We start from the raw sequence: 26,524 nt of genomic DNA, 5'->3' as shown, positions 1-26,524 counted from the left end.
GTAAAAAACATAAAATCATTTGTATGCATGACATGTAACACTATCTAGCACAAAGGTTTTTGTTGATTTTTGTTTAAAGTAGACACAAGGAAATGACAAAATGAAGGTTAACAATCTTGATAATCTCAATAGGCATGAAAAGCACTCGACAAGATACAACATCCATTTATGACAAAACTCTCAAAATGGGTTTAGAAGGAAAGTACCTCAACACAACACAATATAGGCCACATGACAACAGCGAACAGCTGAACACTTTCCCTCTAGGATCAGGAACAAGACAAGGATGCCCACTCTTGCCACTTCCATTCACATAGTACTGGAAGTCCTCGCCAGAGCAATTAGGCAAGAAAAAACAAAAGGGATCCAAACTGGGGGAAAAGTAAAAGTATCATTATTTGTGGATGACATGATTTTATATGTGGATAACCCTAAAGACTATCAGAAAACTATTAGAAGTAATAAACTCAGTAAAGTTGCAGGATACAAAATCAATATGCAAAAATCTGTTGCATTTCTCTCTACTAACAACGAACTATCAGAAAGAGAAATGAGGAAAAAATCCCATTGACCATCATTACAAAAAGAATAAGATACCTAGGAATAAGCTTAACCAAGGATGTGGAAGACATATACACTGAAAACTGCAATACAATTCTGAAAGAAATGAAGAAAACAAAGGAAATGGAAAGATATTCCATGTTCATGGATTAGAAAAATTAACATTGTTAAAATGTCCATGTTACCTAAAGGAATCTACAGTCAATTTAATCCTTATCCAAATCCCAATAGCATTTTTCACAGAAATAGAACCAAAAATCCTGAAATTTGTATGGTACCACAAAAGACTCTGATAGCCAAAGCGATCCTAAGAAAAAAGGAACAAAACCAGAGACATCACATTCCCCAATTTCAAACTATATTATAAAGCTATAGAAAAAAAAAGTTTAGGTAATACAGGAAAATATAGAGATTTTCAAATTCTAGCACCTTGAAATAACTACCATTAATACTGGATGAATACCATTCCCATGCATATATACCAGAAGGATGGATTCTTCATAAAAAACAAATATTTTTTTTTTCACCAGAAATTCAGAAAACAAGTAAAATAAAGCAAAACCACCAAGGCAATGATAAACGAGGAGGATTTCCTTATGCAGCACACAATTCACACCTTTCTAATCAGACTTTCGTTTCACTTTGCCTCCCAGAAGCCATGATTCACCCCACCTCCCTTTTCACATGCTTCAAATTTATTGAGAATCCAAAAGTGTCTCTATATCTGAACCCAGCTGTTAGCACCTTCCAGCATTTTCCTCGTCTTCCCACGGAGCCTATCTACTCACTGCACTGGGTTTGTTTGTTTTGTTTCCTTTTCTTGTGTGTGTGGGGCAAGATGAGCGGAAAGGGGAAGATTTTGCCTGTCATTTCAAATGCTACAATTCATCTGCTCTTTAATGCACATACATATATTTTCTGTCCTCCAGCCATCTTATCTTTCTGCTCTAGCTGAGCATTGCCATAAACATTTGTATTCCTCTGACATCCCAGCAACCACAATCCTTTCCTGAAGGTGACCAGGGCCCTGCAGTGTCAGCCTCACTTGGTGGGGAAACTGCCTTTATCAGTTCCTGTCTCCAGATTCACCCCGAATGGGCAGATGTATGCTTCATGGTGCCTCCTAATTAGCCAAAAGCAGACACTTTCCAATGCCTCACTTTGTAATCTGCCACTACTGTTGATGTGTATAACTATTAAATGCAAAAGGCACCATTAAAATAACATTAGTTTCTGGCTGTCTCATCTACAGCTTCAGATATCTGAAGTGGAGATCAGGTGGCTGCCTTGGTGTTCTTGATCCTTCTGGGTACTTATTTGTCTGAGTTTTCAGAATTCCAGGAATCTTTCACTCACTTAAGATTGTTAGACCGAGGCGGAGATGAGACACCAGGCATAGGTGGCCTATGATAATGATGCTATTGTTCTGTGTTTTCACACACTCTGGGCATGTGTGTAAAATTTTCTCTGAGCGTGAGGCAGGCTGTCTGACCTCACCCACCTTGCTGAATGACTGACTTTCAAGGGCAACCATAAGACAAAGAAAAAAGAGTCCCTGGGTCCTGGGCTGGGAGACTGTAGAGGCTAAGAGGGAGCACCAGAGGCTGCCGGAGCCTCCCACAGCCGAGGGCAAGTTCCACAGTCAGAAGCCCCCAGGAACTTCAGGGCCCCAGCCTTTTATATAAGCAAAAGTTTGGGAAACATTCCAGGCAAGTCAAACAATAAGTATTCCCCCTGGTTAGCAAAGATGAGAACCAAATCACCTGCCTAGCTCAGACTGGCTTTATTTTATTTGCTAAATAAAATATTTCTACCTTTCAGCATATAAATAGCACTTACAAGCATTTACTACTTCAACTATGAAACTCACTGAGTGATGGCAGAAACCTTCTGCTGGGACAGCAGAGCAGGGAGAAGCTTTAGGAAGTGGGGACATACCTTTTTAGCTGCTGCTGAAGAAATTGCTTTCTGGTCCAGTAGGTTGAGAAGCTCGGCCAGTGCAGAAGGTGTGACAGGACTAGCAGCCCCCAAAAGGAGAGAAAAGAAATGCACATTTCATGTCAGCATATCCATTTACCTGTTACTCATAATTGCAAGACTTGATTTTATAGGTTTAAATAATTAACCTCCCACCCAGGAAGGAAAACAACACGCCATTTGTGCTTTATTTTATTTTGTATTTTAAGATATAACAAATTTTTGTGACTAGTGTTGTTTTTCTTTGTTTTACCACTCAACAATAACAGCTGTTTGGCAGAAGTTGTAGCAACAGACAATTGCTCAGTTTAATTAGTCAAAGAAAGGAGGTGGCTGCAAAATTCATGAACCATGATGAAGAAAGAAAAAACAACAACAACAATCCCAGTAATTAAGTATTTTCAACAGAAAGATCAGCCTAAAAATTACTTCAAACAAAACAGCTAACAAAGCCACATTTTGAGAGTTTCTGTGGAAAGATATATTATTTTTGATTATGAGAGCTTTTCTTTAAGGGAACGCAATGACTACCCACCACTTCTTTATCCATCCTTATGGGCATCTTCATAAACTGTTCTCTCCTGAAGGCTCACAACAGCTTTCTGGACACACAGGGCTTAGGATTCATTATCTATACGTCTAGGACATGACTTATTTACCAAGATGCTGTGATACAAAAGGCCAAGGACCAAACAAACACATAAAGTGTCATTACTTCACACTTAGGGTAGGAGTTGGGGTGAGGGGGTATGAGTGCCTAGATTACTGAAAGAACAAAACTGAATTACAGATTTCTTTTAAAATATATGGTTTTGCTACTTCCAAACACAGTAACTAGGCCAGTGGTTGGCAAACTGCGGCTTGCGAGCCAAATGCAGCTCTTTGGCCCCTTGAGTGTGGCTCTTCCACAAAATACCACGTGCGGGCGCGCCTGTACAGTGCAATTGAAACTTTGTGGCCCATGCGCAGAAGTCGGTATTTTGTGGAAGAGCCACACTCAAGGGGCCAAAGAGCCGCATGTGGCTCTCGAGCCGCAGTTTGCTGACCACTGAACTAGGGTAATTAAACCCATCTACCTGAGGTCATCAGGGGCTAGTTTTAAATGGGTGGGACAGCTTATAAACAGCAGGTAGCCTGTGGGGGTAAATGAAAGCTTCTGAAATGCTTAACGCCACTTGAAAACACCTTCTGTTTGAGTCTCAGTTGCCATCATTCGCTATTAATTTCTTCGTAAGCTCTTAGATAATAAAAAGAAAACTGCCTTTTAGCCTCTGCCAATTTCCATGAATTTCAGACCAAGCGAATGCAAGTTAACCTGGTGTGCCTTACTGTGCAGTCTGATGCAAGTACAGTGAAACAGCATTAGGACTGTTCATTGAAAGCAGTTAACACATGCAGGCAGACATCAGCCTTCAAGTGTTTGTTTATCCCAAAGTACATATGGATAAAGGTGACTCCTGTGGAAATTGGGTTTGGAGAGTGCCTGATGTTATTAGTTGGCATCTGGAACATCTGTGAAGCCCCCTGATTAAATCTCAACAGGAAGAGGGGCAGAGGACTGGGAAATAAGCTTTTGCCAACCTCCCACTCTTACTGACTGGTCATTCAGAATCGGGTTTCTGGGATGCTCTGCAATCCTAGAAAATACAACAGCCAATTACACTGTGCAGAACCACAATCAGCATCGAGGTGGAACTGGATTTCTAGAACAGTGGTCGCCAACCTTCCGGACCTCACAGACCACCAGTGGTCTGCGGACCACCGGTTGGCGACCGCTATTCTAGAGCATGCAAAAACACACACACACACACAAAAAACGTGGTCTCTACTCCCATATGAGTCCAGGATATAAGGGATGCTGGGACAGAGAAGGACAGAAACAGGACACAACTAAAAATACTTTGCCTTTCACCTAATGACCTTAATTCATAACGTAGGTGATAAATTTATACTATAAAACACCTCCACTGACCTAACAGCACTTTGGATTTCTCAATCGTCTTTTTACACCCACAATGCTTGACACATAGTAGGTCAATAATATGTGTGTCATAGAATTCTTCCCCACAACGGGGGTATCTATCTGGTATACTGGGTATACAAATTCCAGATACACCAGTGCTAACCTCGAGTAAGAGGATGACAAAGATCAGTTCCTGTCTCACCCTTAAGGACCCCACTCACCAGATAAATAACTATACCATCAATATGGAACATAATGGCAACAGAAGCACAACTACTAACTCGCTGCTGTCAGATAATACCATTTTCTGGACAGTAAATGAGTCTCAGGCAAGAATTAGCTTACACTGAAGGCTTAAGCTTTCTGTGCTTGCTTCCAATCCCCCAAGGCCAAAGTATCTACAGAGCCGGGGAGATGGGGTATGTCACCTCTCCCAACTTCACCCACAACTTTGGAGCTCTTTTAGGATCACAACTCCATCACCAGCTTGGACTGTGGCAATAGATACCTGACACCTCTCAACCATGATCCGGCCAAGCTGTACTTGAGAAATGTGCTGACCATCTCAATCCCAAAGCTCATTTTAGGCCCAAAGTCCACCTTCTGCAGATGCAAGAGCTCCTGGAGGAAGACTTGGGACTTGGACATCCAGGGGCTCTTGCTGCTCAACAGTCCTTTTATCTCTCTAACTTCATAGCAACCAGACTATTCTCACAGTCTCCTCCCCAAACCCCTCTCGTCAAAGACCCTCCCCTCCCACTTCATAAGGACATCAGCTGATGTAAGATTCAGAATTTTCAAGGGAGCCCTCCTCCTATTTCATCAAACAACCCCCTCGGCCCATACTCTTAACCCCATCCCCCTCCATTCTTAAGATTCAGACTCACTCAGACACCTACTTCCTCTCTCTTGTGCTTTATTTTTATTTTTTATAGTTTGTTTGTTTATTTATTTATTTATTTATTTATTTTTTTTTATTATTAGTTAAGGTATTACAAATGTGTCCACATCCCCCCCATTAACCCCCAACCTCTCTCTTGTGCTTTAATGCTGAGATCTTCCCTATCATGAAAATGCCTTCTGCCTGGCCAGTGAGGCTCAGTGGTTGAGTACTGACCCATGAACCAGGAGGTCATGGTTCAATTCCTGGTCAGGGCACATGCCCAGGTTGTGGGCTCAGAGCCCTAGTAGGGGGCACGTAGCAGGCAGCCATTCAATGATTCTCTCTCATTATTGATGTTTCTATCTCTCTCCCTATCCCTTCCTCTTTGAAATCAATAAAAAATATATATATTTTAAAGTAATAACCAGTCCTAGCTCACAGGCTATAAAATCAGGCCTGCCACATGACCTCTAATGGGCTCCCAACCTCCACAGCCCCATTATTAATGCCATCCACATATCATGCTGCTGGACTAATCTTCCTGTCACGATCAGTCCCTTCTCGGCCCGAAACATTCCCTGGCTCCTTAGAGCCTTAGGAACTACTGCCATGGCTGGCCTGGGAGTTCGGGACTCCACTGGGCTGGACAACTGGGCTTAATCAAGAAATGCTTGCTCAGGGAATATGTCACTTCCACTTTCTTAATGAAATCCAACCTGTTATTAACAGTAATTTAGAATTAGATATTAACAACTTTAAAAGTAATATACCCGAAGTAATTAAAAAGCCATGTTTAAAAAGAGCTTTTCTGGTTGGATCCTTTAAATGCCAGGGGCCTTAGATATCCTCTAAGAACTCTGAGAGGTCTACAAAGATGGATGCTAATTTATAAAATCTGTCCCTGCCGCCTTATCTCTAGAGTGTTCCTTGCAGGTGTCATCATGGGACCATTGTGAGCTTAGCAGTACTGCTGTTCTAAGTGTTGGGAACGTTCACCCTAGTGGCTAAGGTTGTTCATCAGTGTTTGTCCCAAGGGCCAACTGGCAAACCAGACCAGCTAGCAGGTCTTTGGAAGGTATAGGAAGAGAGCTGTTCCAGCTGGGCCTGGGCTCCTCAGTGCTTGTTTTCATACAAAATGAAACAGAACTGTTGTTTAGCTTCCTCTTTACCTGATTTGAGAACAACCAAATACAGTCGACCCTTGAACAATGCCAGGTTTAGGGCGCCGACTGCAAGTGCATCTAAAATCCACTTAACTAATAACCCAACTTCCCCAAACTTAACTAATAGCCTATTGTTGAGTGGAAGCTTTATCAATAACATGAACAGTCGATTAGCACATATTTTGTATGTTATACATATTCTTATAATAAAGTAAGCTAAATAGTATATTAAGAAAATTATAAGGAAAAGAAAATACATTTACAGTATTAATTGAAAAAAATTTACGTGTATAACTGGACCAGCACAGTTCAAACCTGGGTTGTTCAAGGGTCAACTGTATACTTTTATTATTTCTAATTGGGTACCCTTTCAGTTCTTAAAACTCTAGTGCTTATGAATTGTTTGGATAAATACCAGGAGCTCCAACTTCACTAAATAGGCTCATTTATCAACCTCAGTTCCTTTTGAAGCTACCAACACATTAAGCAAACCCCTAATTTCACAGACCAGCATAAAGAGAAACTGACCTGAAAGTCAGGGGATGTGGCTTCCAATCTTAGCAGGTTGCAACATAACCTTACGGATTGCAGAGATGGTGAACCTTTTGAGCTCAGCGTGTCAGCATTTTGAAAAACCCTAACTTAACTCTGGTGCCATGTCACATATAGAAGTTTTTTGATATTTGCAACCATCGTAAAACAAAGATTTATATTTTTGATATTTATTTTATATATTTAAATGCCATTTAACAAAGAAAAATTAACCAAAAAAATGAGTTCGCATGTCATCTCTGACACACGTGTCATAGGTTCGCCATCACTGGATTAGGCCCTCCATTTCTCCATGTGCTAAATGAAGGAGCCAGACCAGAGGATATCTAAGGTCTCTACCAGTACTAAAATTCAGGGAGCACAGCCAACAATATTGAAACCATAAATTCATAGCTAAAATCTGCATTTTCTCCAAAAGCTCACACCACATCTTGCAGGTCTTCTGGCGTCCCCTGGCTAACACCATCTCCCTCCTCTCTGCTCCCACTGCACTGTGCAGAGGTCTAAAACAGGAAGCACCCCATTCTGCTTTAAACTAGGGCCTGGATGGGGTCCTGTTTCTCTCTCCACACACTGCAGAGACCCATGTGAGTTCCCACACCCTACATATTCTGGTTCTGCTCCAATGATACAGTTCACTGTACTTTTCTGACATTTTCCACCCTCTGCTCCTACCAGCTATGCTCCTCCCTGGTCCAAAAACATGCCAGCTTGTTTCCATTTCCACATCTTGGCTTCCCACTGGTGTCATGCAGCCCCTCTCCCTCACCAAATCCTGTCCATCCTTTAAAGGCAGGGGTGGGGAATGTCCAGCCCACGGGCCGTATAAGGCCCTGTGATATCATTTGGTCTGGCCATGCCCAGGTAGCAGCAGGCGGGAGTTGAAATTCAATAAACCTAGGAGCTTTTTTCATAGCAGCATACATTTATAGTAAGTAAATTATATTAAGAGAATGATGTTATAAATAGCCAAATAGCCCTTGGCAGAAGAAAAGGTTCCTCACCCTTGTTTTAAGACAAAAAGGCAACAGATGGATAGATGTGGAGGAGACTGAGGGTGGCCATTGCTTTGGCACCTAATACACCTAGACGGCAAAGAGAAGGGAGCTAACACTGAGAGCCCGTTCTGTGCCAGGCACTGTGCACTTTCCTCTCAAAACTCTTGGAGGCAGGTATGGCCTTTTTCTTTTACAGTGAGGAAACAGGGGCAGAGGGGGGAGCTCCTTCAGCGTCACTGCTGACAAGTAGCTCCGGAGGGAAGTGCACTGACCCCACATTCATACATGCATATACACATGTGAGCAAGAGACTGGACCTCAAGTTTGCATTGTAGAGAGTTCACGCCTTTGAGCAAACAACTTTTGGAACAGTATACCAATATATATGCCCATCTTTCCACTGTATTTCTCCACAGCAATGGATACTGAGACAATGACACACCCACCAAGACTGGGCTCCACTGGGGCTAGGAACTTGTCAGGGTCCTACAATCTGCCTCTGTGTCCCTAATGAACTCTCTCTTCCCGACTCTTCACATTTAACCCTGCTGCTCATTCTTTTCTTCCTGAAACTCCTTTTTTGGGGCATCTGTGACACCAGCTCTCCCCTGGCTTTTCTCCTTCTTTGCTGCCCATGCTTCTCAGTTCAAGTCCAGAGTCTCAGGTTCCTCATCGGCCACCTCCCTCGACAGTTCTCATCTGCCCCCACAACTCCATGTACCTTCTCTATGCTGCCCAGTCCACGTTCCACTTACACCTGACTATGTATTTGCATTTCTACAAGTGCCATGCTCAGACTTATTCAAGACTTTTCCACATGTTGCTCCCTGTGCCTGAACACTTTTACCCCTGGACTTTGCCTGACTAACCCTACTCATTCTCGCTCAGGTCTTGGCTTAGCTGTTAGTTTCCCTTCTCAGAGCATCTAACTCACTGCTTTGTAATCACCAGCTTCTGGCCCATGAGCTCTGAAAGCAGGGACTGCGTCTGTCGTGCTGACTAGTCTTCTCAGGCTTACCAGAGTCTAAGTTAACATGTGCTCAACAGTGAATGCATGAGAATGCTCAGATTTATACCTCCCATATATCTGTCAGCAGTAGATCCATATGTCTGACTGCCTATTGGTTATCCCCATGAGGCAGATGTCTGTCCTTCACCAGGCTAGGGAAGTTTTCAGTCATTATTTCTTTAAATAGGTTCTTGATCCCTTGCTCTCTCTCTTCTCTTTCTGGTACCCCTATTAATGCAGATGTAGTTACACTCCATGTTGTCCCAAAGGTCCCTTAAGCTATCTTCATTTTTTAAAGTTATTTTATCCTTTTGCTGACTTAATAGGATGTTTTCCTCTACTGGGTCTTCCAAATAACCGATTCAGTCCTCTGCTTCATTCAACCTACTGTTTATTCCTTCTATTGTATTCTTCATTTCTGACTTGTTTTTTTATAATGGTTTCTATGTCCTTTTTCATGTTGTTGTATTTCTCACTAAGTTCCTTGAGCAGCCTTACAATCTTTTTTAAAAAATTCTATACCTGAAAAATTGTTTGCCTCCATTTCATTTAGCTCGTTTTTCTGGAGATTTATCCTATTTTTTCATTTGGGGCATGTTTATTTTCTCCTCACTTTGGCTGACTCTGTTTCTCTATGGTAGGTAGATCTGCTATGACTCCCACTCTTGGTAGGATGGATGTTAAGTAGTAGGTGTCCTGTGGGACCCAGTGGCACAATCTCCTTGACCACCTCAACTGGGTGCTCCAGGAATGTCCCTTATATGTTTTATGTGGGCCCTGCTGTTGGAATTGAGTCTTTGATTGCTATGGCCTATGCGTTGGGTCAACCCTCTGGCTGGCCGACAGTGAGGACTGACCTGTATCATAGTGTCTGAGCTGTTGTGCAGGTGCTGACCACAGGAAGCAGAATTCACCTTAGCGTCTAGTGCCTGCTGAGATCTCCCTTGGATATGCCACTTGTGAAGTTTATTGGATCCCGCTCTGATGCTGTCTTAAGCTAGCCCCTGGGTATATTGTTCTGGGGCCTCTTGGAAAGGACTCTGGTGCAGGCCAATGTCAGACGTTTCTGTGAATGACCATGGGCAACCAGATTGGAACTACAAAGCGATCCACAATTTGTGGCTGCCTCTGCTGGGCCTGGGTATGTGTGGGAAGGATCAAGCTGCGCAAAGGCCGGCTTTTACCAGCACCAGGCCCAGGGGCAGGTCAGCAAAAGTCCAATTGAACCCTAAGATCCACCTCAATCTGCCTCCATCTGCTGGCTTCCTGTCAGGCTCAGTTACTGAAATAGCCTCTGGCGGTACTCGAGGTGCATGAGGTAGGTTCTCAGCGAGTCATCAAGTAGGGGTAAGTGGTATTCACCAGATTGAGGTTCAAACTCGGTGCCAGTAATGGGTTTGAGGCCACTCAGGAAAGGTCCCTAGGTATACCAAGTTAAGTGTGCCACCTACTGGGTGCTCGCACATCTTTGTAGTGGGTGGAGTCTCAGGAAATCATCAGGGTAAGGTCAGCAGAGTTTATCGGTCCCATGATTCAGCCATGTGAAGGGAGGGCTCCCCATTGGTCGAGGGAAGAGTCCCTTGTCCTAGAACTACACGGCTCAGTCTGTCCAGATTCTGCCAAGAGCCCGACTCAGCAGGGTGGGACTGCTGGGAGTTGGAAGGATGGGGCTAGTGTATCTCTCATGAGGGGAAGGTGCTGATCAAGGTTGGGGGATTCTGTAAGGAGGGGAGTATTCCACCCAAGAAAGATGGTGTCTGTGGTGTGGGAGAATAACTCAGCAGAGGGATCCTAGAGGCTGTTCCTTCACATAACTCTAGTCTGCTCTGCCCTCCCTCTTATGGAGCCCAAGGTGAGTGGCTGCAAATGACATTTTTGTGCACTGGCTCTTTAAGAGAGCACTTGTGTCTCTAGCAGACTGCTGTCTCTCCCCAGCGGACAAAATCCCTGATGATTTTCACAGCCAGGTATTATGTGGGTGCCTCTTCCTGACTTTGGAGCCATGCTTCTCAGTGGGAACTTTTGCAGCTGAGATATCCCTCCAGAATCTCAGCCACTGCCTGTGGGAGAGGGGCCAGCTCTTTTCACATCTCTGCTCTTCCTACCAGTCTCGATGTGGCTTCTTCTGTAAATCCTTGGCTATAAGACTTCTCTTCAGCTAGTCTTCAGTTGGTTATTCTGGCTGACTATTGTATATTTTAGTTGTAATTCAGTTTGGTCCAGGGAGGTGAGTGTAACATCCACCTACTCTGCCACCATCTTGATCTCCCACTGTCTGTCTTCTTATACTTTTATAGCCCCTCAACCTTGCAAACTCCTTGTTCTATTCATCCACAGTACAGAGGACATTGTGGACAGAGTTTTCATAAGAAAAGCTTTAGAATTTGGAATTCCCAGGGGATGTTTGTGTCTTGTCAGGAGATACTGAGGAGAACAGGAAGAGTAAAACACTGGTCCTGCCCTATTTCAACTGTTCCTGGACAAAGAGTTCATCTCAAAACAAGAAGAAATCCCTAGACCCCACTCACCTCTCACTGACAGCAAGGTTCTGTTGCTTTAAAAAACCCAGGAAAGTGTTGAGGACCCAACTAGTCACTTTTTTGGGCTCTGCCCTAGTTTCTTTCATCACATTTTGGAAGAACTCCAGTAGGCCAACTTCATTCTGTAAAGAAAAAAGAAAAATGTATAAAACCTCCCAAAAAGTGAAAGATCAGCATTCTGAAGACAAATCAAACTGCCACCCTCTGAGACAATTTCCTAAATATGGAGATGTCACCAGAAAATCCTGATCACTTTCAGTAAATAGCAAGTATTCTGCTACAGTCACCATGCATTTACATAGCACTTCCTTGAAGGAATGAACATATTTCACAGCCCTCACTTTATGGACCAGAGGACAGTGAAATCCCCCAACCCCCAAACTTGCTTGCCCTCACAATGTCAGCCTGTGTACTCTGTATTCTTGATCCTTGGGCCCACAATGTTCAGCCTGAGTTTACTGTCATGTCTTTTTCCAGTCCTTTCCTCTGCTGGAAGTTCTAGTGATTGCTAGAATAACAAGGTAAGAAAAGCAAATCAAGAAGAAACAAACAGAATATTCTACTTCTGAGAAACCAAAAGTGGATTGTAACTGTATCCATCTTTACATCATCCCAAGAGGTGACAGAGTGGTTTTCAAAATGAGGAAGAACACAGGTACATGTGACCCACTTAGACCACATAACCAGTGGAGGGAACAGCAGTTTCTACGTCTTCTGAACCAAGCAAGCTAGGCTCAGCTGGCCCTGCCTGTCATCCTGCTCCATGAAAGCAATAAGCTGGGTTGACTCATCAAGGAATCTTATTTGAAGAAGACTCTACTGTCTCTCCCCCCGCCCCCACCCCCGCCTGGACCGTCAACTCCATGAGTCAGGGGCCATGCTGTCCTGTTCACTCTGTAACTAGAGCTAAGTCAGTGCTGGGCCATGGCAGCTACTTGGTAAGTATTGGTGGATGGAATCAATGTCTACCAGCACCATGTGTATTTTTTCAAAATCAGATGTTAACATTCATACATTCATTCTTTAGCATACCATGTTTACCTTTAAATATCAGAATTGCCACTAGTATGCATAGAATAATCCCAAGGCACATATCAAGTTATGCACCATAGCTAACTTCCAGCTCAGATCAATTTGGCAGGACCAGGAAACCTGGCTAAGTCCACCCTTTGTTTTTAGTAAGAAAAATAAAAACATATCCCACTTGCACAGGGGAAGCTGACGTTTCCGAATGCAGAGGAGACACATTTTAAGTACTAGATTTCCCCGACCTGCTGAAATTCAAATCAAACCACTCTTTCCTTAAAATATAGCTTTTCAGCTTCATACTACAGGTAAGTCTCTCACCCTCACCTCTTTCACAGAACCTTCATTAAACAAAAGAACTTTCTGGAAAAAATTAGATACTAGGAAGAAGCAAGACATAGTAACAAAAGTGCTCTAGAAATTTAGTTATTGCAGATGCTGTAATATACACACAGGGACAGTTGCTAAGGTAGAAATTCCATAACAACAACAACAAAAAATCTATGTGACCTTTGTAACAGATAAATTCTCTGGTGATAAATCAACTGAATAATCCCATAATCATCTCTTGAATCTCTTTTCAAGCCAATGCTGCTATTCTGCTCATGCTAAAACAGGGCAGAGGCCACCTCAGCAGCCAACGCTTGACTACAGATAAAAGCAAAAGCAGGCAGCATGAAGAGGAAGTTCTGCTTAACTTATGGAAAAGTATTCAAACCTCCACAATGCTACACAAATCGCTGGGGAAGTAGAAACCGCTATCCAGCCCAAATCAGTTGGGTAGTACTCTCTTTGTTCTAACCCAGACGGGTTGGCTGCTGAGGAAAAGAGCTGTCAGGAGAACTCTCAGCTTTGCCAAAGAAAGGTTTTCTAAATTCACCTAGAAATATTGTCCTTAAACTTGCAGGCTTGGCTGAGTTGCTGGGACATGATGAATATCCATTCCTCTCCCCTTGGGTGGTTTTTTATTGGATGGATAACATGGCAAGTCAGATTTCTGTTTGTCTTTTTGTATCAGTGCTGTGATGAAGCCTCTCCAAGCTGAAACTGTACTCCACTGGGGAGTCCATGGTTTCCGCACATAATCGGAAATGCACCTGAAAATCTGTGATCGTGACCTGGTGAGCTACAGACAGAGGGCTGAAGAACAATCGATCAATAAAAAGTGACATATGGGTGTCTGCTTTGGTTCTTCAGATCAGAAGCCGGCTTTTCAGGAAAAACACACACAAAAAAACAAACACAAAATATTCTAGGTAACATCTTCTTAGTTTTTCTGTGAGACAGGCAAATACTAAGCCTGGCACAAATCTCAGAAGTCTGTAGTGAATGTGGCATCTGGTTTTCTCAGAAAAACAGTGGGCCAGTAATTCCCTTATATAAGAACTGTATTAAGAGCAAGGCAGAAAGGCCACTGCATTAGGGGACTCATAAGGTCCTTTTCAAAGGCAACAAGCAAGCCTTCAACTCATCACTACTCTCTCCATCAGGCAGAACTAAACTTCATGACACAGTGCGCCAGGTCTCCTGGCCAACTGTCCCTTCAGAGATAGCTAAAGCAGCAGGAACAACTGGTCCTGTCTTTTGGATAATACCAGCCTGTCTTTACAGCTCTGTGCCGGGAAGCATCCTTTTCACATTTTAATCAAATTTCCCAAAGCATTTAATTACACCAGAACCAATGCCAGGTCAGCTCTTAGACACTAGCGGGAACCCTCCACTGTTAATGGGCCTGTCAGCTGGTCAATGCTGGTGTGAGGCAAAGCAGGGGATCAATCGCCCGCCTCATTGCCAGCTCTAGGAAGGAACTCCGATTTACCCTTGCATCAGGCCCTGGAAGAAATGTGCCCCAAAGCTGTGTGTTACATTCTGCCTTCAGAAATGATAAAATGTCAGAACATCCAGTTGGAATAAGACGAAGGCTGATTCTCAACTGCCACACCCAGGGAACCTGATGACAGACAGAACTATATTTAGAAGTTGGATGAAACCAGATAAAGACAGCTGCCCAGCAGCAGATTCAGAGAAGAAAGCCCACAAAGTAAAAGTTGAGGAACAGCTGGTTATGTGGCTGGATGACCCGGCAGCAAGGCGACCCCAGATTAGCAGTTCCAAGCAGTTAAAAGGCTCTCAGGAGTATTTCTGGAAGACTCGGGAGACACGGAGATCAGCAGACAGACACATAGCTGCTGCTAGTGATGTTAATAATAATTAATAATAATAATACATTTTAACAGCAATAATAGGTGTCAGGCACTGTTTTAGGTGCTTTACATTAACTCGTTTAATTCCAACAATGACACTACGAGGCAAGTAGCAGAATTCTCTTTTACAAATGGGGACACTGAAGCACTAACTTGCCAGAGGTCACACAGCATGAAAGCGGTAGAGTTGGGATTTCAACATCCATGCTCCACTGCCTCTGATGAAGGAAAAGGCATGTCCTTGCCTTCCTGGGGACTGAGACCGAGCACCAGTGCTAGGCACAATGTGAAGCAACTTGTTCATCAAAAGAATGATCTTTCCCACCACTTCCATTGTTTTATTTGATACCAGCCAGCTGTTTAAGGTTCTTAACATATTAAGAATGTTACAAAGGCCCTTGGCAATTAGCTTAGAAAATGGGAAGTTCACGTTCTGCCTTTGCCAGTGTATGACCACGTGGCACTCTCTGCTGTGGCATGAAGCACACCTGTTCCCAGATCACAGAGGAAGACAGTGTCTCCCACCCCACGGCAGCCAGAGCTCCCCCAACTTCTCTTCTGCATCCCCTCCTCACCCTCTCCTGAGAGAAGTTACAGTGAGTACATCCAAACAAAGACAATGTCCAATTCTGAAATACCTCCCCACGTTACAAAATAAATTCCATTATCACTCCTATAGTTTTGATATTAAGTGTATTGTACGTAATTGCATTCTAACTCCTTTACTATGGGTAAAAAAACCTCATTTGTGGGTTTATACCTAACTGGGCAGATCGTGCCTGTGGTGGGAGTGGCAGATTGTACAGGATGCCCCACTTCTAGGGACCGAGCAACAGTGGCTTCAACTGGGCGAGGCTCTCGCATGGCGGATGTATCATTTTGTGGAGGTGCAAACATGAAGTGCATCGGCCATTTGGCAGGGGTGTTGGGATGAGCAGCCACTGAGCATTTCTGGAGATACCCAGCATGTACATATCCATGGGGGCTCTGCAGTCCCCTCATTTCCCTGTGAATCTGGCCATTCTTACAACGTGAGAAAAACAGAACACACCCACCAACTCTGTGAAGAATGGCCCAGGAAATAACACGTTAGTGTTAGTGTTGGGATGGAAATGGAAATTAGGTAAGGGGACAGAGTGGTGGTTCCAGGGCAGGAAGCAGAAGTCATGGCCAGATTAAGGACTGCAATGTACAGTGGGGCGGCGACTTGGATCTGTGCTGTGAATGAATCCACCCTCTGCTTTTCACGGAAACAAGAACTGACTGCAGACATCTTTCAGCAAGTGAACAAAAAAGAAAAAAAAACTCATCCTGGAGTCTTCAGTGGGGAAAAACAAAAGGTAGTCAATTGGTGGTGTGAGGTTGGCTTAGGGGATACCATTTTCCACGTGAGTATGTAAGGTGGAAGCCAGAATCCTGAATTATCATTCAAGCCACTTTCAAGAATATAGGGATCTCTGCCGAAACCGGTTTGGCTCAGTGGATAGAGCGTTGGCCTGCGGACTGAAAGGTCCCAGGTTTGATTCCGGTCAAGGGCATGTACCTGGGTTGCGGGCGTATCCCCAGTAGGAGATGTGCAGGAGGCAGCTGATCGATGTTTCTCTCTCATCGATGTTTCTAACTCTCTATCTCTCTCCCTTCCTCTCTGTAAAAAAATCAATAAAATATATTTAAAAAAAAAAAAAGAATATAGGGATCTCTAGTTCTGAAACTGACCCAGAAACAGGGTATAGCTATAGCCTCTAGTCTGTCTCAAGGAATACACAACTAGGGAGTTCTATAGTCTTCTTTTGGTCCCCACAATTTCCACCCCCAAGTGATGTTCCCAGCAGGGCTTGGGGACTCCTAAAATCTGAGCAAAACTCTGATCCCAACATTTCACTTGTGCTCTGTTCCCAGCAAAGCTGGAGAGTATACATATCTGAGTTCAACTCAGAGTCCGGGTTCTATTCAGGAAGTGTTCTCACCTACAGCTGGCTCAGCCTAATGTGAAAATAAGTTTATATTCTCTGAGATGCATCAACTCTAAGAGAGATGATGAGGGAAACCAACTTGGAAATAAGACTTGCCCTTGTATAATCAAAATCTGTAATTCAGGAAATAAAAATCGACATCAGACAGGCATAATTAGATGACTATATCTGCAAGAATGGGACACAAAACCATGTTGTTGAGCAATCAATTCTGACTGTAATCACATTTCAATGTCCTTAAAGTCACTGTTTCCCAGTGGGCCCAAATGGAGGGAGTCTGTGCTACTTAACAGCAGCCTTCTGTTTACTGCCCCCAAAGGAAATTATTGCACAAACAGGAAATCAGGCTTCAGAATGGATTAAGGACAGAGCACCCGAGTTCCCGAGGTTGGGCACTCAGGATCTTCACTCCTCCCTGCACTTTGCCCCAGTGGGCAGTCCTTGAGGATCAAATGTCTCTGAGCCCAGGTCCTTATCTATGGAAGCCCTATCACTTACATCTGAAATGAACTGCTGGTTTTGCAGGGAGTGAAGTTAGAAAATGCATCTTTTTAAAATATGTATCGATTTATTTACTTCATAGAGGAAGGGAGAGGAAGAGAGAGATAGAAACATGAATGATGAGAGAGAACCATTGATCGGCTGCCTCCTGCACACCCACACTGAGGATCAAGCCCGCGACCTGGGCATATGCCCTGACTGGTAATCGAAACGTGACCTCCTGGTTCATAGGTCAATGCTCAACCACTGACCCATGCTGGCTGTGTGGAAGATACATCTTTTTATTCAACTTTACCAGAACAAAATATTGGTTATTTTTCACAGTGCATAGACTAACTGTGAAAGCACCCAAAACTGGCAAGCACTGGATGTGATGTTTTAAGATGAAGAATTAAATCAATTTCGAAAATTGCACGGAGCGGAAACATGGTGGGTGACAATGTTGAGCAAATGAAATTTCCTTCATCAGGAGTTAGAGGGTGAGTATTTGCTCCTCAGTAAGTTTGGGCAGTCTAAAACCAGTCAATATGGTTTCAGATGCTTTTTCAAACTATTAGCTTTAAAGTAGCACTGCCTATGGAATATATAGACATTTACCAAGGGAAATTATTTTATAGGCAATTTATCCAGAAAGAAAACCAGGCCATTTCAAGCTTACTAGAGACTCAAAATAAAATTCTTGGAAAACAATCCATTTAACAATTAACCATAGTCATGATATCACTGCTGTTTCTTTGTCCCTTGGAGACACCTTAACCTTTTCTATGATGTCAGAAACAAAGGATTATGACTTTAAACGGGGAATAACCAGCTGGGGAAAATGAAGTTGTTCAAAGACTCCTACACATCTTGAGGATGCATACGAGGACAGGCACACATGTGTGGCAGCACAGGCCCCCGATGTGAATGGCCCCATCATGTTTTCCTACAGCCGCCCTGGGCCATGCTGGGCTTTTCTTGGCATCTGCCCTGCATGGTTCTCAGTGTGTTAGCAGCATTCTTTGCTCTGGCAGCATATCCTTGGGAGTTTGGTTGGCTGTATTTAGACTTTTTTTTTTTTTTTTTTTTTTTTTTTTTAAGATTCAGTGAGGTTCTGCTGTGTCTATCATCTTCGGAGTAAGCAAGTCATCCCCTTCCTCTTTCAGCTCCAGTTACCTCTGTAGAACCCTCCCAGCTCCTAGTGTCAGACAGGAGACCTAGAATCAAGACTGTCTGTCTCTTAGTTGGTGTTTTAATCTACTGCCTTGTAGGGCTACCCAGGAGTTAAAAGCAACATGGAAAAGATAAAAGCTCTCGGTTGACAACAGCAAGGGAATGTGACAAGTACAGCAGGCTCTCAAAAAACACTAAGTTGGGGATGTTATACCATTCCTCCCACAACAGAGGAGCCTGAAATTTTTCTGCCTATCAATTTCATTCACAGCCGGTCACTGTGACTTTCTATCATTCCTCACATGGACGAGCTGCGTAACTTGAGGCTCTAGGCAAGATCATCCCACAAAATCCACAAGCCCCATACACTTGGCCCTACCTGGACCCTTCTTGACGATTCAGTCAGAAGGAGCCAAGTACCTAATGCAGAGAGTTTAGAAAACAAATAGAGCTGCATAGGAAAGCTTGCATTTCTATTCTGACTGAAGCTTTCTACTTGAAAAGTGGACATACTTTCTGCTTTTCTTTGGAGTTGACTGATTTTCACTAAACTTAGTAGACAGCACTTTCTATTTATTATCTTGAAAAACAAGAGGGGTGGTCAAAGTTTGAAATGAACTGATGTTTTATGACTGTGCTTCATGAAGCTTCAGTGGGACTGACACAGTATTAATGCTAACAAGAGTAAAAATTCTATTTTCTCTATTAAGTGATCTAAAACTGCAAACAACTTGAAACATTATCTCTATTTGCATGTGGCACATTATGCGTACAGGCAGGCAGTAGGGCTTACAGATGAAGAGCCTGGGCCCTGAAGTCAGCTGGTCTGACCCTGGTCTGACCCTGGCTCCCGCACAGGCTTGGGAAAGTTACTTAATTGCCAGGAGCCGGTCCATCCTTGCTGTTTCAAAGGACCTGGCATATATGGCATACTGTTCTTAATATGTTTGCTCACCTTGGCACTATGTGTTTTAACCAAGGTCTCCTCTCTGAGAAAGGTTGTTTCCCCAGGTAGGGATTTTCCCCTGAAGTTAGGGAGGGAATAAAAACCCCTCAACTAAGTGCCAGGCGGGTAATTAATCACTTTAACTATGAACAATCATGCTTAAGCTACATAATCTTTACTCCCTGGAATGGAGATAAGAAACGCCCTAACCTTTGTAATAGAGATTGATAGGATTGAATCAACTGGTATAAATACAGATGTAACAAGACAGCAAGACACAGAACTTAGAACACAGAACTTAGAACACAGAACTTAGAACACAGAACCTACACAGAACCTAGAGACAGAAGAACTTCGCTGGAGAGAACATGGCAAAAGGTCCTGGGCTGAACCTGACTACAGAAATTGGCAAGAGAACCTGACTAGAACCTGGTGACTGAACCTGGCTGGAGAACCTGGGCAGAACCTGGCTGGAGAACCTAGCGAGGGAACATGGCTACAGAACCTGGCTGGAGAACCTGGAGAACCTAGCAAGAGAACATGGCTTCGCTGGAGATCCAGACCAGAACTTGGCTGGAGATCCTGGCTAGAGATCCTGGCTAGGCTGCTGATCAACTGAATGCTGTCTCCGTGTCATTCCTTCTTCACCGACTCCATCCACACCTCTGGGGACCCCTGGACCTGTTGGGGCTGGACCCCGGCACTTAATGCTTTATACTCAGCCACAGAGGTGATGTCTCCTCACTTGTAGAATGGGTGGAACAACTCTATGCACCTAAGAGGGATGTTGTGGGGTAGATTAAAAAGTGGGCCGCTGTAAAATGCAGACTGGACTGTAAGTGAACAGCCTACTTTATGTGCTGCTTAGGCAGATGACTGCAATTTGTTTGCATTCGCTGAGTCAGGGAAGGCAGAGTTTAGGAAGAGATCACCCATAGAGATCACCCTGGGATTGTTTGCCAAGAAAAATGCACATGCATATAATCTCGATCATTCTAATAATTACTCTTGGATATACTGACTCAGAGAAAGGCTTGCTATGCTATTAGAACTTTCCTTTTCTAATACCTGAATCTCAGCTTCCACATTTCTACTCCTGAGTCCTTACAAATGAGGTCAGAAATCAAGGCAGTTTGACCTAAGTTAGGCAAGCAAGGTTAGCTAACTAGGGTAAAGTTTCTGGTGGAGCAAGATACTATTTTTTCCTCCAGTCACCTAAAAAGTAAGACAGGGTTCTGCTGGGAGGGGAATATCAGGGGGCTTTAAAGGAGAAAATCAGAATGTAGACTTGATTTCATGTCCTAATGAAACCAGTTCAAAAAATGAGTCAGAGAGACCAAGTGACTTCTACCTGTCTCAGGTGGCATGAAGTGGCAATCCAGTTCTCCTCACCAGAGTTCAGTGACACAGGTATCATGCCACAATTTGCTGGTTGTCAAAAGAGTGGCTTATGCATCTGACCTTTGGAAATGGGTGCTTTTGCCAGAAACACTACTTCTCCTGGGACTTTCATAAACCCTGTTCTAGTATCCCATGCATTTGCTCATCCATCCTCCCCTCACTGAACAAATATCCAGTGAGTGCCTACTATGTGCAGCCATTGGCTGGATGTTGAGATACAATACTGGAATTCTATAAATATCAAGGATAAGTTAACCATAAATAATTCAGTGCTTATCTCACAGTAAAATGACAAGATAAATTAAAGACTAGAGTTAAATTCTGAAGTTATTTGTGGGTAAGGCATGTGTGTGGGGCGGGTATGTGCTCAATGCTTAATTTAATAAGCAACGCGAAGGCAGGGAGCATGCAGCTGAAGCTCTGCAAAGCACACCTCCACCACTGCTATTTACTTAATGAATACTCCTGGGCACTCTTTAAATTGAAAAGATGGTTCATTAGATTTGTGCATCTGCCCTTCTCAGCAATCTGTTGTGTTTCTGATGAAGTCAGAGAAAAACACAAACATATCATTGTCGGATATGTTATGAGTAACTCAGCTTCCAATGATTACAAAGTCATAAAGAGCTCAGGATGCCTAATTTGTCTGAATCATTCTCTTTCCATTCCTATCAAGTTCTCTTCTTCCCCATCTTGAAGATTTCAAGTAACAGCCCTTAAAAAACCCAAATCACCTCATGCTATTTTCAAGTTATAAAAATATGCATATTTTTAAGATATCAAAAAATGAGTCCCTTCAAAAATGGCTCAAGAAATCATCTTCTTCTTGAGGTTTTCCCCTTTTGTCCTAATCAAGGCAATCGCCACCTCCTCCAGGCTCCCTTCCACATTATACATTATATTATGCAACCTGCCCCAGGGGCTGGGTACCTGTAGTGTGTGCCCATAAATAAGCTCTTGGAAAGCAAAGAAAACATCTTTTTTTCAAACTTTGGCTCTGGCTCAGTACCTGCTACATAGGAGATGCTAATGAAGTGTTGAACTAAATAGATCAAAGGTAAGTTTCCCTAAAGGGGCCTTCCACTATGAAAACAGACTTGCCACCCCTCAGCAAACATTTACTCAAGGACTCCTGGGTTCCAGCACCAGGAAGGACACACGAGGGGAGGCAGGGACACAAACAGGAGTGTGAAAATGTCCTGCCCTCGGAGAACACACAGCATGCTCCTCGGAGGTGGAGGGTGACAATCCTATGGAGATGCTCTCTGGAGAGAGCATCTGTTTTCAGACAGGGCCTCAGAGAATGAGCCATAGTCTCGAGAGGAGATGCAGAAGGGTCCTTTCACTTCTCTCATGAAGAAGCTATACCCGCAAATAGTAGAATGGTAAGTGGATTCTTCTCTGAAATCACAGTCTTGGAAAAAACATGGCCAAAAACCCAGGTTCATCATTCACTACTTCCAGTTGTGGCCTCTGTCCACCTGGCAGGACGCCAAGTGGTGAGAGGTAACTGATGTCTGCAGGGTGAGTAGCCTTGGCCCTTGTCCTCCAATCCCCTACAGAATTTGGCAATACGTCAGAAAATGCAGGATGGAAATTTAGCATTTCGTTTTTATTCTGGGAATTTAGTTTTTTTCTGAAAAGTCAAGTGATCAAGATGGTGGGGAATATGTGAAAGGCTAAATCTCAGTTCTGTTAAATCAACTCAGGAGAAATGCAAGTGAAAGGTGTTCTGTACGAGATGCTGACTAACAGACTCATACACAGATGTGGCTTTAGGCACTGCTGCTGTGCTCACCCGTGCTGAGGAACGGGAGGGTAAGGATGCAACCGTCCTTGCCTTCAAGGTGCTGAGCAAGACACACAAATAAATAATCAAAATGCAGCGACATAGGGGCCACAGAGGCAGGAGTAAAATATACAGGCAGCCTATAAGAAACAATGCTCAACTATGCCTACGGAATGAAAAAAAAAAGATCATGCCTAATCATTATTGGTAGTAAAAAAGGAGTTTTCACATGACACTGTAGATACTTGTCAAATTAACTGATTTATAGACAATAAAGAGAAAAATCATTCATTCAACAAATATTTGATTGCCTACCTTGCATCAGAAATGGCTGGTTGCTGTTACTGAATTGTATAAATTTACATAGAAATGTGTATATCTTAACATCCCCAGATATTTATTATTGGTCAATTAAATTGCAAAAATCCAGAATTTCGATAGATTCTGCTGCCCCAAAAGATAAGTGTGGCATACACCTGGTCCCTAAAAGAAGCAGCAACAGAATGCTCTGCTTCCTCCCCGACAGACAAGAAGACAACTGTGACAGAACGCTATACTCACTGGTGCCGGATCACTTTCATGTTGCCATGACGAAGAAGACTGCAAAGCCCCAAGCAGCCGTGAAAAGGATGGGAAAATCCCTACACAGACCTCAGTGGTGTCAGATTCTCTCATGCCTCTTTCAGACGCATCCTCAAGCCTCAAAGGACCGATATTTTTAGTCAGAGTTTTCAGCATGTCGTGTAGAATAAATGTTTTCTTCTACACTTGGTAAAACAACTGGCTGGGTTTTGAGAACCTAACTTCCTGCCAGGCCCTGTCATGGTTCAATACTGCTGGAAACTCTATACATAGATTTTCTTTTGTCCTACAGACACAGGGGAAAACGCTCGCCCATAACATTTGCTCTTCAAGAAGCCTCCACTGCTGCTCTGAGCAGCCACTCCTTTCTACACAGGAGACATGAGATACGAGGTTATACTTCCGGTTTTATGAGGCGCATTTATCGTTAAGGGGTGTGAGCGAAGGTTATCATGCCTTGTTCTGCCCAGGAGCATCTTTCGTACAACGGAGGCAATCCGCCCGCTCCATCAGAGCCCACTGTACAGCCTTCCCCAACTGCTGCTGAGCTGGGCTTATTCAAGCCTCTGATCAGCACCTACCAGTAAGGTGAGGCTGTGTTCCGGCAGCATCCCATACTGCTGGACGAGCTTCTCCCGGGTCACACTGGGGAGCTCGGGGAGCTGCTCTCGAAGCTGGTCGATATTGATCACTTGCTGTGGGTCCGCGCCAGCAGGCAGAGAGGCTGAGTCGTAGAGTAGCAGGGGAGGCAGGTTGGGCTCGGGAATAAACCTAGGCAGAAAGGATACAGGGTCTGGCACTGATGTATTTAGTTTGATAAGAAAAACCCAATTATCCATAGGAAAGTTTCTGTATAGAGAGGCCATGTCACCTGCATATATTTTCTATTATCTTACAATATCAACATTGGCCCCTTGTTTCCTGGGAACCAATTTGTGCACAAGTGTAAACCACAGCTAGAAACACCAACCCTGCTGATTCCCATGCTTATGAACTAGTGAAAGAGGCACAGCACTGTTCATTCCATGCTGTGATGCATACTCGTGGATAAAGTATCTGTCTATATATAAAAGCCTAATGTGCAAAGTGTCCCCTCGGGAGTTCGACCAACTGGGAATTCCATCACTCGCTATGATGTGTGCTGACCACCAGGGGGTGGCGCGAACGAAGGAAGGCCCTGGCCAGCAGCCAGCAGCAGGGGAAGGGAGGCCCTGGCTGGCGGCTGGCAGCCACGAGGGACCCTACCCGTGCACGGATTTCTGCACTGGGCCTCTAGTATATTCATGAAGACATATGAGCAAACAAGAACAACTTATTAGGGAGAAAGATGACTTCCCCCTTTTAAAATTTTCACTATTTTTTGTAGTTGTATAATTAATGAAAAGTCAAAGAATAAGAAAACATTTTCTTGAGAAGCAGAAGCAATGAATGGAGGGGAGAGAGGGGAGGAGGGGTGAGTTAGTACAGATAGGATTTTTAGGACAGTGAAACTATGTATGACACTGTAAGGGTGGATACATGTCATTATACATTTGTCCAAAACCACAGAATGTCCAACATAAAGAGTGAACCCTAATGCAAACTATGAATTTTAGTTAATAATAAGGTATCAATTTCAGTTCATTGATTATAACAAATGTACCACATTCCATATATATGCAGGAGAAAACTATGGGGAAAGGACAAGTACATGGCATGTGGTACATATCATGGAACATACAGGCACTCTGTAATTCCATTCAACTCTGCAATAAACCTAAGACTGCTCTAAAAATTGTTAATTTTTTTTAAAATATGAAAGCTGCACCACTGCATATAATCCCTCTGTATTATTCCAGCATCAATCATTTTCTCTCTGCTTATACCTGTCAAAGGGTTTATGCAGATACAGGAAACGCAGAACAAATGGTGACTCTGAGGTAACAGATTGAAGTGCAAGCAACCCGTCACCTTGATGCCAGATCTGTGCTATGAATCAATCCGATTTCTGAAGGTAAGAGAGACTCCTGTCTATTAACCTGGGGACTGAGCTGAAGCCCCTAGCTAAACTCTAACTCTATTCCGTGCTCGGTCAGAAAGCAGCAGAAACAGAGTGGGGGCGACACTGGAAGACAAACGTTCTTGAGAAGAACAGACTGAACCCAGAAGGTCACAGTAATTAAAGCCATTCAGACACCATGAGAGGCGTCCTTGAGGTGAAGTTCACTCTAAGGGTTTATGAGCTGCTTCTTTCCCACATGACACCACACTTGTCCCTCACTGACAGCAGGAGCTGCTCTTACTACATCTTTCTGCACATAATGAAGGAGAGTGGGCTACCCTCAACAACTTTGATGTGTAAAACTTCAACCTTTGCAATCAGCTAAACTTAATGGGGAAATAAATGATAGGTTTAAGTTAGCTTAAGCATATCTTTATTTCTTGCTTTATTTCTGAATCTCATATTAAGTCCAACTTATCAATTAAACAGCATCACCTGAGGTTTGAAGGGAACTGCCAGGAGCATATACACCTCTTTTTTCATTTCTTCTCAAGGAACTTCAGTGCCTTATTGAACTTGTTACTGAATGTAGGAATAAGAACAAGCTAGGCCCCATCCTCAGCTGCCATCCTCTGGGTTCAAACAGCAGGGGTGGGGAATGTCCAGCCCTCAAGAGCCATACAAGGGACGGGAAATCATTTGGTCTGGCCCTGCCAAGGCACAAGGGGTGAGTTAATTAAAGGTTTGGCCAAATATAGCAAGCTAATTTTTAAGTTGGTACTTTTGTATGGCCTGTGAATGATGTTATAAATATCCAAATGGCCCTTGGCAGAAAAAAGGTTCCCCACCCCTGAATTACAGCAACTCTCACACAGAAGTGAGGGAGTAAGCATCTTCCAACAGTTGAATCCTATCTAATAAGTCATTCCAAGGCAACCCAATTAAGAATCTATTCTTTCTCTCAGTATTCAATAAAAGAGGAAGTCTAGATTTTCCATCAGGAAATAACAAAAAGTGGTTCCTAAAAATTATTGGTGGATTTGAAATATGGCCCTAACCCCAAATACACAAAGTTGTTTTGATAAGGGGAGTAATCACCTGTAGTCTTGCTTTCCTTCTTTGTCTCTCATCGGCACGGTGCATCTACGATAGTTAAGTAAGAAAACATTAAATGAATATTGCATGTGGCACTGGCTGGCACACACGCAGAGAGGGGATTCCCTGTCAATAAGGGGCACAGGCAGACTCAAGCTCTTCAGCTTTCCTTGGGAGACATTTTATGAATACATTAAAAAATAATATTAAAAAAGAAAAATGTTTAGA

General features: G+C 43.4%; 1 protein-coding gene across 1 annotated transcript in view; it reads right to left on the bottom strand.

Annotated features, from left to right (window-relative positions):
- The window catches only part of GATB (glutamyl-tRNA amidotransferase subunit B), a 77,957-nt gene that overhangs the window by 7,267 nt on the left and 44,166 nt on the right, over nucleotides 1-26,524 (bottom strand). Inside the window, exons 8-11 of the mRNA XM_081091635.1 lie at nucleotides 26,300-26,344; nucleotides 23,802-23,991; nucleotides 11,635-11,768; nucleotides 2,500-2,578 (exon numbers count right to left, since the gene is read on the bottom strand). Coding sequence (XP_080947761.1) covers nucleotides 2,500-2,578; nucleotides 11,635-11,768; nucleotides 23,802-23,991; nucleotides 26,300-26,344 — 448 coding nt within the window. The remainder of the gene's footprint in view (nucleotides 1-2,499; nucleotides 2,579-11,634; nucleotides 11,769-23,801; nucleotides 23,992-26,299; nucleotides 26,345-26,524) is intronic.

This window comes from Myotis nattereri (assembly GCF_964212035.1).
Source record: "Myotis nattereri genome assembly, chromosome: 5".
Lineage (NCBI taxonomy): Eukaryota > Metazoa > Chordata > Mammalia > Chiroptera > Vespertilionidae > Myotis > Myotis nattereri.
The sequence above is the reverse complement of the archived record's forward strand: the minus strand, read 5'-3'. Positions and strand labels throughout refer to the sequence as shown.